Source organism: Hipposideros armiger, unplaced genomic scaffold (assembly GCF_001890085.2).
Source record: "Hipposideros armiger isolate ML-2016 unplaced genomic scaffold, ASM189008v1 scaffold_633, whole genome shotgun sequence".
NCBI lineage: Eukaryota > Metazoa > Chordata > Mammalia > Chiroptera > Hipposideridae > Hipposideros > Hipposideros armiger.
The window spans coordinates 130,970-147,171 of NW_017731983.1; the positions used below are offsets into that span (position 1 = coordinate 130,970).

The 16,202-nt window shown below is 50.5% G+C and overlaps 1 protein-coding gene across 3 annotated transcripts in view; it reads left to right on the forward strand.

Moving 5' to 3' along the window:
- The window catches only part of IFT27 (intraflagellar transport 27), an 18,533-nt gene extending 2,717 nt beyond the window's left edge, over positions 1-15,816 (forward strand). For all 3 annotated transcript variants that reach the window (XM_019625561.1, XM_019625562.1, XM_019625560.1), the window contains exons 3-8: positions 5,493-5,572; positions 5,968-6,027; positions 7,116-7,175; positions 8,542-8,659; positions 9,481-9,590; positions 15,595-15,816. In XM_019625561.1, the coding sequence (XP_019481106.1) occupies positions 5,493-5,572; positions 5,968-6,027; positions 7,116-7,175; positions 8,542-8,659; positions 9,481-9,590; positions 15,595-15,693 (527 nt within the window). In that variant the 3' untranslated portion in view covers positions 15,694-15,816. The remainder of the gene's footprint in view (positions 1-5,492; positions 5,573-5,967; positions 6,028-7,115; positions 7,176-8,541; positions 8,660-9,480; positions 9,591-15,594) is intronic.
- The last annotated feature ends 386 nt before the right edge of the window (positions 15,817-16,202 follow it).

The following is a 16,202-nucleotide window of genomic DNA, read 5'->3' on the forward strand; positions in this document are numbered from 1 at the left end:
CTTGGGTTTCTCTGGATAGATACCCAAGAGTGGAATTGCTGGGTCATACGGTAGTTCCATTTCCAGTTTTTTGAGATATCTCCATACTGATTTCCATAATGGCTGCACCAATCTGCAGTCCCACCAACAACAGTGCACCAGGGTTCCCTTTTCTCCACAGCCTCGCCAGCAGGATATTTGTTTTTAATGGGCTTCTCCCTCCAACTATACTTTCTCTTATTTCTTTTTTAATTCAATTTCTGTTATGGAGCTAAGTGTACTGAGCACCTTCCATGTGCCAGCACTATGCTAGACCCTCACCATAGGCTGTCTCACTGAATCCACACAATAACTCTGTGGGGTCAGTATCATTGTCATCGTCATTTACAGATGGAGCAACTGAGCCCAGAGAGGTTAAGACACTTGCCCTGGGCCACACAGCTGGATGTGGCAGAGCTGGGATCTAGACCCAGGTGATCTAATTTCCAGGGCTTTGTTCTTAGCCCCAAGCTAAACTGTCCTCAAGCCTCGATTCTAGACTCTTTGCCCTTCTTTACACCCAATCCCTCTGGTACTGTTTCACCTGATTTTAGCTGCTGCCTGAGTTAGTGATTCCTGAACTCCAGCCTAGCTCTCCATCTGCAGCCTCAAGAGTATTTCCTCTTGGAAATTTCCAGGGACCGGAAGACAGTGAATCAGCCCCAACAGCACCACCCACCCAATTCTTGTTCTTCACACCACCCAACCTCACACACCCTCCTCTGGGTTTATTTTCCCTTTCCAAACCCTCACAAGCCTGCTGTTTAAATTGAGTTAATCTGCCTTTTTTCTCTCACATAACTAGTCATTGAAGGACCTGATATTCAATTCAAGTGCTTATTCAGTCAACAGATATTTATTGAGCATCTACTATGTGCGACTCACCATGCAAGGTGCAGTGAGAATGCAAGGAAGAATCAGGCCAGCCCCTGCACTCAAGGAAGCGCTGAGATGTGCATAGTAACTTATAGTGCAGCAAACATGAATCGAATGCCCTTTGGGTGCCAAAAAACAGAGAAATACCTGCTAATTGTTCTGGCTCAGATCAGGAAAGAAAATAACACTTGACATTTGTCTGTTTTATTTACTTAAAAAAATCACTTAACTATTAATACATGTCAGACACTGTACATATTAACTCATTAAATCCTCATAATGATTCTGTGAGATAGGTGGTGTTATGCCCGTTTTGCAGATGGGGCCACTGAGGCCCACAGAGATTACTGACCCAAGGTCACACAGCTCATAAGTGATGGAGCTGGAATCTGTGCCCTAAGTTCTATGATTTACTGCCTCTTGATGTAAGTGGGGATGATAATAGTGTCTCACTGGAAGGTTGCTCTGACATCGGGTCTCAAGCTACCAGCAATGAGCCACGTGACCACACAAGTAAAGACGAAGGAGGGAGAGATGACCTTCGGAGGCTGTGCAGGAAGGATGCTATTTGAACTTGGCCTGGCAGAGAATGGGCAGGATCTGCACTTGGGTTGGGGAGATCTGGAAGGAGGTTATCATCAAGGGATTCTCTGAGATCAAAAGAATAGGCCTACAGGTACCACGTTATAATGTTGTACATCTGAAGCTTATATAATGTTATTAACCAATGTTACCTCCATAAAAAGAAAAATATGTATTTGTTACTACAGTTATATACACATGTATAAAAAGAGAGAGAGAGAGAATAGGAGTGTAGAGCTGAGATTGTGTAAGAGAAAGCCGGAGAGCGAGTTGGAAGGTGGGGTAGGGGTTGAGTGTGGAGAGGGGTGTGCAGGAGAAGGAACCCTTGGCGGGCTTTGTGTGACAGCGTGACAGGATGAAAGAAAGCACGGTGTTAGGCGGGTCCATCTGCTGGTGCCGAACTCAGTGAGTTAGAACAGGGAGAATACGAAAAGGAGAGGGGGCAGGTTGGGAAGTGTTTTCAGGCAAGAGCCAGTCAAGAAAACAAAGTGAATTTCAACAGAGAAATTTTCGTTCGTGGAATTGGCTCAACTGGTATTAGAGACCCAAAAAAGCTAGAAGGGAACATTGAGATGACATGGAACTGGTAGATGGAAATGGGGTTGCTGGAAGCTTGAAGAAGAACCCCACAGAGCAGGATCCAGACCTCTGAGGAGGGGGTGCTGCCCGGCTCGGTGGTACCTCGGGAATTCAGTCACCCGCATGGGAGGCCACCCCATGCCACAGATCTTTAGGACGCACTGCCCACTAGCAGGGAGCTCAGCCCCGTGTTCAGGGAAAGACATGACCCAACCGATTCCAGACCATCCTGAGGGTCTGTGTCTTGAGACCACTCCTGGTACCAAGTGCTGCAGACGTCAGGGTCCAGGCAAAAGGCAGACGCTGCACTAGGTGTTTCGACAGTAAGGATTTAGTGCGGGATGTTATTCGACAGGTATTGAGGGCTGGAAAGACGAAAGGGGACAGCAGGGCAGCACAGAGAGTAACTGCAGGAAGGAGCCTTGACCCAGGTCTTGGGAACAGGGCAGGGGGTGGGTCCTCAGGACCTCATAGTTCAGGAGGGCCCTGGGGAGCTGACAGGCAGACCTCTGAGAAGGAGGCACTGCCCGCTGGTACTGGTGTCTGTGAGGGGGCGTAATAAGGCCAGTCTGGGAGTGCAAAACAAAACAAAAACTGGAGGCAGCACCCAACTAGGCTGCTGCTGGGAGACTCAACAAGCAAATGGGAAGGAGCAAGTCCGTCTCCCCTTCCCTCCCTCCAGTCTTTTCTAGGGCTCTCATTGGCAGAGCCTGACAGGAAGCCCCTGGCAGAGGGGAAATGTGTTTGCAGCGTCCCAGCCTCCGCATCACAAGGCAGGGCCCGGATGGGTAGGTTAGGGGCTGCGACAGAAGCCCAGGTATGAGGTAACTAGGGCAGTGTCAGCAGTGACAGCCAAGGACACGTGGGCTGGAGACACGGCAAAGGATCTGAGGAATGGGACCAACTGGACATGGGAGGAAGGGGCAGCGTCAGGGGTGACTGGGGGGGACGTTGGGACACTGAGAACGAGTGGTGACATCATGAACAGAACAAGTGTGACGGGTGGGACTGTCAGGACCCCGGGCCCGACAAGAGCCGGGCTGTAGACACACTGACATTGGGTGAAGGCCCGTCATTACAGGGAAACATCCACAGGTTGGTGGAGATACAGACAAGGCTTGGGAGAGACATCCTGGCCCGAGAGGTGACAGTCAAGGGAAAGAGAGTAGATGGGAGCAGAGGACCAAGGACAGATGCACAGGGGTGCCCACGTTTGGGAGGCAGCGTGGCAGGAGAACCAGGCCAGTGCAGGGTCACCGGGCCACAGGGCCACAGAGCTCAGGAAGGAGGGGACCACATCTGACTCACTCGTCCTTCAGAGATGTCAAGGAGCATGAGAACGGAGAAAAGACCATGGGGCTCAGCGATTCCAAGGTCACGGGTGAGCTTGCACTGTGCCTTTGCAGACGGCACCCTCTTCTGTCAAGCAGTGCCCCTCACTGCCATCACCCTCAGGCTCAGCCTGGCCCCTGGAAAGTCCGCCCACTGATGAAACCACTCGTGAATTCTTGCCTCGATGCACCCTAAGACACTTGGGTTCTCAGCTTGTGCTATTTGAATCTGCACTAGTCATCTTGTTGCTGTGCAAATGTGTTTATCATTTCTTTCCCGTCCCTCTGCTCGGATTCCTCCTCAGCCGACACAGGAGGTTTCCCTAAGTGTGGGTGACTGACTGGCAGTCGGAAGAAAGATTTATGAAATTAACCAGAACAAATCTGTGGGGAATCTCACAAGCAGGATGAGCCAAATTCAACTGGATTCAGAAGCCAAATTGGAGTTCGGGAGGGTGGATGCGGCCATAACACAAGGTGGAGAGTGATATGCTCTCTGTGCTGGGACGGGTGGGTACCCGGCCACAGTCCAGCCTGTGGTTGCTCACAGTGTCGTGGGAGGCTGCGGGGATGAGGGCCTGTAGGGACAGGGTTACAAATGGTCAGAAGGGTCCCTGAGCTCTAGAAGTGGGGTCTGGCAGAGAGAGAGTGATGTTGGAATCCTAGGGAGGTTACCCAGCTTCTCTGAGCCTCAGTCTCTTCATCTGTTAAGTGAGGTTACTGATAGTCCCCGTGGGGGGCAGGGCGGCTGGGGCAGGAAGGGAATGAATGGGGTTGTATGCATGGGTTCAGGAGGGGGGCTCCCCACATATTGGTTCCTTGTAAGAAATGGTGGCAAATAGAAAAGCAGGACCCGAATAACTCACTCAAACCTGGAGGAATTAACATGACACGAAATGCCACGAGTAGTCACATCATTGTCTCAGAAGAGAACATTATAGGTGGGAAAAGTCAAAACTGAAAAGTGAACCGAGCAGCAGGCTATTGAGAAGTCAAGTAAAGAGAAATGTTGAAGCTGACTGTAAACTACAGAGAGAAGGTGAAGAGACCACCAGAGGGTGCCAACTAGGGCCGTGAGTGCACTGGCGATCTTGCTAAAGGTCAAGGGGGCGAGGAAGCAGAAAACAGGAGTTCTGTCGGGGGGCTGGGTATGGAAAATCCGTAAGACTCAAGGTGGAGAAGGTCTTGGCAAATGAAAACATCGTGGCATCAAAGGAGGCCAAGCAGAGCCATCGGTGGGGAGGGGCACAGGGACAATTAAGGGACAACAGAGCCACCAACACCCTCGGGGGCACAGGAGGAACTCCAGATTAAAGTCCCCAGCAGCCTTATGAAAGGTCCAGTTCTGAGACTGAAACTGACATAAACCTTTAGTTTCAAGGTACCAATTCACGGGGCTATCTAAAGGAAAGCCGGGAGATAAACCCAGTAGGTGTGAGACAGCTCGGAGAAAACAGCTGCTGTTGCAAATAGACTTGGGCCCTGGAAGCTGGATCTGCAGGGGTCAGAAGTGGGCACACCAAGGTGGAGAGGCAATGTGAGTTCAGCACTTGCAAGTGGATTTCAGGTTGGCGAGTGTAGCGTCTTTTTGTTTCCCATAAATGCAGAAAGCCCTCCCAACTCCCCCCGTCCCCCCGCCCCAAAAAAAGTATTCAGGGTCCTAAACTCAAACTGGTTCCGTCAGAAAGCTGAGCCCATCAATAGTCTGCGACCGGTCACACCTCTTTTACTTTCAAGACTTCAAAGTAAATTCCAGTTTGAAAGTGACAGCTTTTCCCATGGGGTGTGTTTCAGTGGAAGAGCGTCAGTTCTATTTCCAGTGCTCCAAAGCCCTCCTTAAGTTCTGTTACCTTCTGGGTCAGCTCTCTTGGATGAAAGCAGTAGTCTTGAAGAAATGTGACTCTGGCCATCGTGGGTTTTGAAGATTGGTCTTCATAGACCCGTTGCCCTGCCATTGACCTCAGAGCAAGTGCCCATGAGAATTGAGTGCGTTTTCCCTGAAAACTCATTGACGTTTTTAGGTTTCTAGACGAGCGTTATGGAGTGGGAGGGTGTCGAGTCGCATTAGGGTGGAAGTCATGCTTTGCCTCTCCTCTGGCCCCACAGGAGACCCAGCCGTGGGCAAGACCGCCCTGGCACAGATCTTTCGCAGTGACGGAGCCCATTTCCAGAAGAACTACACCCTGGTGAGATGTGGGAATTGTAGGCCTGGCCGAGGCGTGAAGAGCAGTGATCAGACAACCCTGAGGGAGTGACTTTCTAAAATGCCTTAAGATGCCCCAAGAAGTCTGACGAGGGGCTGCTTGAATGGCGGCCATGTGGAAATTGTTTATCCACAAGCCAGAGGCGTGGAGCTGTCTGCAGAACAGACAGGCTGATAGTCGACTTGGTCACCACGTACAGTTCACTCGTGGGCAGGGGATTGGGTGAGTCTGAGACTAGTGGGCCCTCTCCGATTTCTGCACCAAAAGTAAGTCGAGGACACAAACAGTTAAGCTGGGGATATGCCTCTCAGGCAATAGGTGCTCGTAACATGCCCCTTGGGGCCCTCTGACCAAAAGTTCTTGGTTTTCCTCGGCAGACAACAGGGGTGGATTTGGTGGTGAAGACGGTGCCAGTCCCTGACACGGGAGACAGTGTGGTAAGTGACAGCCTTGACCCGAGGGAGCTCCGCGCTCCTCCAGCGGGGCCCAGGATCTCCGTGGTCACCGTGACCCTCCCTATGAGACAGTGCAAGGACTTGACCTAGCCTCGTCTGGGCATTTGGGAGGAATCGGGGAACATGGGAGGCATTCCAGGGAGCGGGGGAAGAAGAGGAAGTGAGGAAGGCTGGAATACGGGCCTTGTCCTCACAGATCTCATCTATCAAAGTTCTTAACCCGGGTCCCTCTCTGGGAATCCACGACTCTCAAACTTGAATTGAAAGACGTTGTGTTTGTATGTACTTTCCTGGGAAGAAGGTTCAAGAATCACCAGATTCCTAAGGAGGTCCATGAGTCCCAAACAGTTTTAAGTGCTCCCGATGCAATGCGAAGGGATCAAAGGGAGCGCACAGCTAACCAGTGTGCCACGCAGGATGGCACCGATGTTCAGACAGCGTGTGCCCGGGGTCAGAAGCCAGCCAGGGGACACCCAGTGCCCAGAGGGAGCTTGAGGGGGAAATTAGGAGGGACTTCCTCCGGGGCAGCACTGGGGAGGGGCTGTCCCCCGGGCTGGCTGAGGTTTGCACTGCGGCAGGACGGGTCATCGTGCGTCCTCTGTCACAATCACACTGCAGCCATCCATACCACCGGACGACGACAGACTGTCCCACTATATACTCCCTCCCAGACCTGCTCAGCGACCTCCTTTAAAAAGAATGGTTTTAAGAGTTGAAAATCAATTTGGTTAACAAGTGCAGAGTGACCTTTTGGAAACCAGAGCACTTGCCAGCCTGTTTAGCATTCTGTTCCGCCAGGTGGGGCGGCAGCTTGTTCCTGGTGTTTCTGCACTTGAGGTTAAGAGAGGTGAGAGCACACAGAAAGTGCTGGCTGGTTGGGGACGCCGTGGTGCGGCCTCGCCAAGATCCCTGAGGTCCTTCCTCGTCCTGTGGTCTTCCTCGGGCCTTCGGGAAGAGGCAGAGCCTGGGTGAATGAATGTGTGTGTGCCTATGCCCATGCCTGCACCTCGCCATGAAGCCGGCTCTGCCGTGAGCTGACACTAATAGTAAAACACGCCTTCTGATTCTAGGAACTCTTCATTTTCGACTCTGCCGGCAAGGAGCTGTTTTCTGAAATGTTGGATAAACTGGCAAGTAGCGAGCAGTCTTTTTCCTAACCACCACCTCCACCTCCCACCAAAGGGTTTGCCCCTCACCATGTTCTCACAGGAATCTCACCGCACCAGGTGCCTACTGTGCGCCCGGCAAGAGGGACGATGCGCCTGGGCGGGTCAGGGCCGCGAGCAGCTCACACCCTGACTCCGCCCCAGCTCCAGCTCCATCCTAGGACCGTCCTGGTCCCTCACTGAGGCCGGGAGAAAGGAGGTGTCTCCCGCATGCACATAGGGGAGGACAGTGTGGTTCTAGTGAGAGTTCTTGAGTTAGTCTGTGGAACGAAGGTGTGAGGAAAGCATCCGTGCAGTTCACACTCCTTCTGTCCTGAATGCCTCCGGGAGCCAGCGTGGTCGTGGGGGTAGGGAGGAGAGCCCTCCAGAGCGATTCTGGACTGACCTTCCAGGGACAGCTGGAAGGAAAAGGATTCTCCCTCACACCCTCGAAGGTTATGACACCCCAGAAACAAACCAGGCTCTCACTGCGCAGGGCGGGGGTCTCTAGAGACCAAGGCATGGCTAAGAGCCACACGCACCAGGGTGCGCAGCACAGCTGAGCGGGACTCTCCGGTGCCCCCATGCCAGGCAGCAGGATGTCCCAGGACCCTAAGCAGCCCCTGAAGGTGACAGCCCTTGAGAGCACAGCCCCGGTTCTTCATTGGGACAGCAAGCCCTGTCCGGTTGCCGGTCTGGTTTGGATGAGGGCTGGTACACTGCAGGAGAATAGAAAGCACCCTGTGCATTTTGAAAAGCCAGCCCTTATTAGGAGATGCAAGCAAACAAGCGTTCAGTGACTGGCTGATGAAAGAAGGGATGCTGTTTTAGGCCTGCAGAGCAGAAAGGCATACCAACTTGCATAATAGTGAGCCCTCGGTAGGTAAGAACGAGTGGAAGCATGAATTCATGAGACCGGTGGCGGGCAAACGCATTTCCGGGGGTGAGAAAAGCCACAGTCCTACCTTTGTGTTGAAAGCATTTCTGACCTGGGCAAGTCAGTCCCCCTACTCCGGCTACACAGTAGGGACATCCAGACCAGTCCTGCAAAGTTGGGAGGTTTCACGATGATGCACAGGGAGCGCTCAGCAGACAGCCTGGCACGGATGTGAGCTCCCGCCCGCGCCATCGTCACAGCACCTGCCCCAGCGTCCAGCCCAACCCTCCATTCATGCCTCTGGGTGAACTGCTTTCTTCTGTGGGCGTGGCTGTTTTATGACTCACACCTGCCTTACGGTTTTTCATTTCTCTCCACTCATGTGCCCCTTCCCTTGAAAGACCCAGTTTCCTCCCAGCCTAGAAGTCACTTTCACTGTCACTGACATGTGCTCATCCTGTCCCCCTTGCACAGTGGGAGAGTCCCAACGCCTTGTGTCTGGTCTATGATGTGACCAATGAGCAGTCCTTCAACAACTGTAGCAGGTGGCTGGAGAAGGCTCGGTCACAGGTTCCAGGCTCCTCCCTCCCAGGTAGGAGCTGCAGGCATCCGGGTTTGCCAGCAGCACCTCTGTCCTTCAAGTTCAAGAGCACAAGGTCATTGCAGAGCTGGCTGTGGGTGCAAAACGGGTGCCCTGGGTATTGGGCGTGATGGTCTGGCTTGTACACAGAAGTCTCTGAGTTACCACACACCCCTGAGTCTGTAAAACGGGCATGATGAGATCCACCTTGCTGGGCCGTGGGGAGACTCAAGGTAACAAGGGGGGCGGTGCTGTAACAGGAATGGGAGCTTGTTTCCGGGAAGCTTGCCCCAGGGAAGAAGTGCTCATTTTCTCCTGTGAGACACAAGTAAACATACAACTCCTGTTGTCACTTCTGAGTGCTTTAGATCAGTTTATTTTTCTTCCCTGTGTGAGATCAACAAATTCTCCTCATTACAGACCAGGAAAAACGATCTCCAGAGACAGGCTCAAAAATTAGCTGCAGCCGATGCAGCTGGGGACAGAAAGAAATTACCTCTGAATCCCTGACTCGGACCCCAGTCCTTAGATTAGTATTAATGACCATTTTTAAAGTTTGCTCCATGAGCTAGGAATTACGCAAATGCTCACATAAATTTGGCCCTTGCCTTCACGGCACTTGCAGCCTCAAGGAGACAAGGCAGACAGATACACAGGAAGCCTAGAAGGGCCGAGCAAACGCTGGGTGTGAAAAGCAAAGCCCTCCTGCTTGGCTGCAGCCCCCAGGCCAACACCGGTGTCTTACTCGTTCAGTGTGCTTGTTCTCATCTCTCTCCAGCTGGCCTCCCAGACCGCCAGTTCAGTGCGATGCTTTGGTTATTTCTTTTGGGCAGGTGTGTTAGTGGGGAACAAGACAGACCTGGCCGGCAGACGAGTGGTGGAATCGGCTCAGGCCCAGGCGTGGGCGCTAAGCCAAGGCCTGGAATGTTGGGAAATATCTGTGGTGAGTCTTCCCCGCTTGCTCCGTAGCTGAGTCTGGAGCGGGCCACTGCTGGGAGCGGTTTTTCACATGACCTCATGTGCATCGCGCTGTTATTCTGTCATACACAGAGTCGAATTTGAAACTGATGTTTTACATGCTTAGCCCAAGATCTTTTCTCAGTATAGTGAGAGTCACTCGTGCGTTTCCATGAAGCAGATCACCCAGCCAGCTCCGGGAAAAGTTGTACCTCGATTAGTGAGAAATACAAGTATATCGTGTTCGATTACAGTGACCCTTGATATTGGCATGAGATATTATGGATTAGGTGTTGTTGGAACATTACTTCATAGACCCTCATGATCAGTCCCGTCAACCAGGAGCTGGCCCCACAGTCCCCACTCCCATGCTGAGGTGAAGTGACTTGCCCAAGGTCACGTGGCTGGTAGAGGGTTGGGCCAGGACTAGGGTCCATAGCTTCTGATTCCATCAGTGTTCCCTGTCCCACCTTGCTGCAGCCCTGGGGTGACCACGGTGAGGGGCAGAACTACCCCGTGGGCCCCTCAGTCTGTTACTTAACTTATGGGGTCCTCAGGTCCCTTGCCTGTAAAGCGGGGATAATCACACACATCCCTCATTGAGTAATAGATATGAAAATTAAGTCAGATGGTGAATATAAAAACACTTAACACAAAGTCTGGTGCATAGTAAACACTCAATAAATGGTAGCTTTTTTTAAGTATAAATATTTCTCCCCAGTAATCTTATTTATACTGTCATTACTAAATCCTTGCGTGCATAGGTTGTACAAAGATAAATGTCACTCTTGCCTCGTGCAATTATCACAAATTCTAAATTAGTGAAGTTCAAATTAGCACGCTTTTATCATACAGAGAGCTTCGCATCTTTTACGCAGCACACCTTTGAACAAAGCAGTAAGCCATACTACCCACAGCAAACAATATGTTAGTGTCCTCCCTTTCACCATTCACATTTGTGAAATTGCCTCCTCACCCCAATATCCCATATTCCCCAGAACTCTGGATGGAACTCAAAACTTAACACCCACCCCAACAATTAGTCATCAAAGGCCACTGGGTTGCGTGTTTCAACTCCGTTTGGGTGTTCGTAGCTACACTGTTGAAATGGGTGGGTATAAATTGTGCTTGCAGAGGCTGCAGTTAAGCACTTGGTATTAACTGTGCCAGTTAACTAGTCCCCCCTGAGTTGATGCTAACAGAAGCACCACTGGCAGCTCGGTTAAGAAGCTGTAATTAAAAAGGAAATATAACCAAATGCTGTTGGAGACACAGCCGAGTCTTGACACCAAGCCCATATCTTTTCTTACTGAATGCAGCAGCAATCGTCTCGCAGACCTAAAGGTGGCACCTACACGGTTGCTTGACTTTCTTTTCTTATTTTTAAGTCCACCCCCAGAAGTTACCCGTCTTAAAACTGAAAGCTTGTGCCCTTTGACCACCTTCACGCCTTCTCCGTCCCCCACCCCCAGTCCCTGGCAACTACCAGTCCACTCTCTGTTTCTATGAGTTCGTTTTTTTTAGATTCCACATATAAATTAGGTCATATGGTATGTGTCCCTCTATGTCTGATTTATTTCACTTAGCATAATGCCCACAAGGTTCATCCATGTTGTCACAGATGGCAGGGTTTCTTTTTTTATGGGTGAATAATATTTCATCATATATATATATATATATACACACACACACACACACACACACACACACACACACACCACATCTTTATCCATTCATCCATCGATGGACACTTAGGTTGTTTCCAGGTCTTAGCTACCGTAAATAATGCTGCAGCGAACGTGGGTGTGCAGATACCTTTTCAAGCTAGTGGTCTCATTTCCTTTTGATTAATGAAAGAAGTGGGATTGCTGGATCATATGGCAGCTCTATTTTTAATTTTTTGAGGAACCTCCATACTGTTTTCCAACGTGGCTGCACCAATTTACACTCCCACCAACAGTGCACGAGGGTTCCCTTTTCTCCACACCCTCCAACACTTATTTCTTGTCTTGTTGATAGTAGCCATTCTGACAGGTGTGAGGTGATAGCTCACTGTGGTTTTGATCTGCATTTCCCTGGTGATGAGTGATGTTGAACACCTTTTCGTATACCTGTTGGCCACTTGAATATTTTCTTTGAAGAAAATGTCTACTCCCATCCTTTGCCCATTTTTATCAGATTATTTGTGTTTTTGCCATTGAGTTTTATCAGTGATATATTTTGAATATTAACCCCTTAGCAGATGTGTGGTTTGCACATATTTTCTCCCCTTCCATCGGTTTCTTTTTCATTTTGTTGATCATTTCTTCTGCTGCACATAAGCTTTTTAGTTTGATTTAGTCCTACTTGTTGATTTTTGCTTTTGTTGCTTATGCTTTTACTGTCGTATCCATAAAATCATTGCCAAGATCAATGTCAAGGAGCTTTTTCCCAACATTTTCTTCTAGGAGTTTTACGGTTTCAGGTCTTAAGTTCAAGTCTTTCATCCATTTTGAGTTAATTTTTGGGACTGGTATAAAATAGGGGTCGAGTTTTATTCTTTTTGCATGTGAGTATCCTGTTTTCTCAACACCCTTTATTGAAGAGACCGTCTTTTCCCCATTGAGTATTCTCTGTTCTCTTGTCAAGTATCAATTGGCCATGTATGCCAGGGTTTATTTCTGGTCTCTCGGCTCTGTTCCATTGGTCTTGGTGTCTGTTTTGATGCCAGCACCATCCTGTTTCCATTACTCCAGCTTTGTAATATGGTTTGAATCAGGAAGTGTGGTGCCTCCATCTTTGTTCTTCTTTTTCAGGATTGCTTTGGCGCTTGGGGTCTTTCTTAATGTGGTTCCTCTTTGACTTTGTAACACCCTTCGATATGACATTTTCAAACCAAAAAATTAAAAAGAATTTATTTGAACAGAGCTTAAAAATTTTTAAAAACATTGCCCATCACTGTAAGAAGTTGGACAGTATTAAATACAAGCGAGTTCAAGAAAGGCCCACAAGGGCGGCGGCACTCCTTGCAGGAAGATGAGGGAAAGGGCACTGATATTTGCTGAGCACCTACTGCGTGCCAGCTGTTTTGCGCCCATTATCTGTTGACTCTTCTCTACCAGCCTTCCCAGGCAGCCACTCCTGACCCCGTTTTACATGATGAACAGATGCAGAAAGGTTGTGTAGCTCTCCCTGGTTGTCTAGCTCAGGAGCGGCAGAGCCAGGACTAGAAAGCAGGCCAGTCCAGCTTGTGCACCGGGGCCTTCGAGCAGGGGCTTTGGCCTTCCACAGAGCTGACCTTGGGACTCTCGGGGACAGGCTGCCAGGCCAGATTGTGTGCTCGTCTCAGCCTGCCTAAGGATCCCTCACGGGAAGCCAACCTACTCTATAGATTGTCAGCGAGATTAGTCATTTAACAAAAGGATTCCTGTCATTGGCAAGCCCTCCTAACGCATTTGGAAAATGATTCTGTTTACATCTGCCATTTCGGGAGTGCTCCAGGGTGTATACTGAAGGGCTCGCCTCCACTGAATTCTTTCCTTCTCAAGTTGCGTTCTCCCAAGATCTTGCTTTCGAGAGCTTTGAATCCATTTAGAGATCGTTGTGTGTGGGCTTCGTAGGCCTCCTTCTCTTTCCAGGCAGTACTTAGCTGTACTTTCAACCAATCTAACGTTTTACTCTCTGACATTGGCGTTGCCTAGGACATTATGCTCTGCACAACCAAAGGAGCCTTGCAGATATAACTGAGTGATTTCTCTCACTTTGTCCGACTGGACAGCGTCCCTGTCCTTAGCAGTCACGAGCTCATTCGGCTACACACGGTCCTGAGCGCTCTTAGTACTGCAACCTCTGTCTCTCCTCGAGGCCACCTTATTTCCTCCATCTTAGAGTTTGGCTTGCTGGAAAATCCAGGTAGCTTTCTCCACCGGAACTGGTTTCCTTTGCGCATGGCAGAGTGGTGAGGCTGCTCTTCTCAAATTGGGGGATCTGAGTTCTGGGCTGGGCTGTGCACGAAGCAGCTGGGCCATTGCACCCCCGGGGCCCCAGACTGCTGTCTGTAAAACACAGGCATTGAGCTTGATGACTTTGTAACATTCTTCGGTTTGGAAATTCTTCCATTTATTGGGGATGGTTCATTGCCTCTTATCAAGGCTGCACTCTTGCCAGCTGCCAAGGATTGTTTGAAAACGGGTTCTTGTGCATTCATAGCTTGAGCTACTGTCTCAAAAGTAGTGAGTTCTTTCTTATACCAACTTCTTCCTTAAAAAAAAATTAAAAATATATTCACACAGGGCAGCCACTATGAAAAACAGTAGGGAGATTCCTCAAAAAATTAAAAATAGAACTACCTTATGACCCGGCAGTTCCACTTCTGCATATTTATCTGAAGAAAACAAAAACACTACGTCAAAAAGATCTCTGCACTTCCTCCAAGTTCATTTCAGCATTTACAATAGCCAAGACGTGGAATCAACGTAAGTGTCCATCGATGGATGAATGGATACAGAAATTGTGGTGTATATATTAATATATATATGCAATGGAATATTATCCAGCCACAAAAAGAAGGAAATCCTGCCATTTGCAGGATGAACCAAGATGAACCTGGAGGGCATCACGCTAAGTGAAGTCAGACAGAGAAAGCCAAATACCGTATGATTGCTCTAATATGTGAATCTTTAAACAAAACAAGCTCATAGATATCAAGAACATATTGGTGGTGCCAGAGGTGAGGGTGGCGTATGGGTGAACTGTCTTGTCTTGTTTTTTTTCTTTAGTTGAATTTTAACAAATGTTAATACATGTGTGCACACAGAGAGTGAGAGAAAGTCCTTTGGGCACCTTTAGTCACAAAAGTATTATTTCATTTGTTACAATGCACAGTCCTGGGTGACTGTCAAAATTCCTAACTTGATTTAAAGTCAGCGCCTTCCCCGGGCCTGCTGTGGGAAGCAGCGCCCGGCTGGCAGCTTCTGTGTTTCTGCATCTGTGCTTTTCCCCCAGCTCAGCTCACAGCCTGCGGGGGCAGCGGGGGGTGGGGGGCCAGATACAGAGAGAGGGGCACGGGGACTTTGGTGAGACCCGCTGTGGCCACTCTGGGCCTGCCAGGGTTCTCAGGCTGACTCTTGATGAGCACTTCAGAGGTGCCCCCTTCTGCCCCCATCAGTGGAGCTCTCGCACCTGCAGTCTCCTTCTGACAGGTGATACCTCCTCGCCCCTCCTGCAGTCGTGGTTCTGGCCGGTTCCTATCCATCTGTTCTTGTTGGGACCCATTACCCTCCTGGAGGCTGTGCCCGCAGCCCCTTTAAGACAGCTCCGGGCTGGCGCTTTTGTTTGGCCCGCCCGCCGCTGGTCCAGGGAAGTGCAGCTGCAGCCTTAGTTTGACAGCGGAGGCAGTGCTGCGGTCCCCAGTGCCGCCCTCTCCTGGCTTGGCCACCAACACAGCCAGCCCCCGTCTTACCTGGACTCTTCCCAGGCCTGCTCCAGCACCGTCCTGAGCCCCCAGGCCTCAGGCTTTCTCCTGGAACCTCCCACTGAGCTGGAGGGAGGGAGAGGTGCCCGTCCTGGAGGGAAATGCCACGGCACAACCCTGACCTTGAGGTGAGGGTAGGCCCGTCCTGTCTCGTCCTCCCTCAAGAGTGTGAGGGCCCTTGCTGTCTGTTAATTTGCTTTGGCCTCTGGGGTCTCAGTCAAAACTAAGCAAGAAAGAAGTCTCCTGTTAACATCCTGTCACACACACAGTGAGCGGCTAAAAGGACAGGCTCCGTTTCTGCAGATCTAGGCTCAGACCCAGCTCTACCCCTGACAAGTGTGTGGCTTTGGGCAAATTACCTTAATATCTCCGAGTCTCAGTTTTGTTTCTGGTGAAATGGGCATAATGATAGTAGCCTCCCCGAATAGTGTGGCGGTGAAATGACGCAATGTGTGTGGCACCTGACAGGAGATAAGAGTGGCTGGGTGCTGGCTCTGATGATGACACACATAACACAACCGGCTTCTTGTCTCTACAGAAGGAGATGGAAAACTGTGAGGCCCCCTTCCACTGTGTGGCCAAGCAGCTCCACCAGCTGTACCGGGAGAAGGTGGAGGTTTTCTATGCACTGGTGTGAGGGGCTGGGGTGCTGCGGCACCTGGCAGTGGGCCCCGTCTCCTTGGAAGACGAGAGGACATGGAGTTGCCTCGGCACTCCCACTGTATCATGACAGCTTTCAATAAAGTGAGGAGGAAACGTAGAAGCAGCAGCTCCTTCCGTTCTCGGCCCTGGGCAGCCCTGGTTCCAGTTTGCACTTGGGCCGTCAGTTCCAGAGCAGCCCTGGGAGCCAGGCTGGGAACCTTGGTGGCCCTGCCTCGTGTGGAGGCTGGTTCCTGTCAGAGTGGGTGGTCCCACCCCCCCCACCCCCCCCAAGGGCCTTCCACTGAGAGTAAACGCCACCGTGGGGTTTGAATTTGCTTATAATTGGCCGCAGTTGAGATGCTCAGCTTGGAGCTTGCCGCAGGGCTGAGGGGGCTGGTGGCCCGCACCTGATTCTAACAAATTCGGCTTTGCTGCCGGTTCGAAGTCCAGATGTCAGAGTTCCCTTGCAGGGGCCACTGTCACTGACAAAACAGTGCCCTCTGC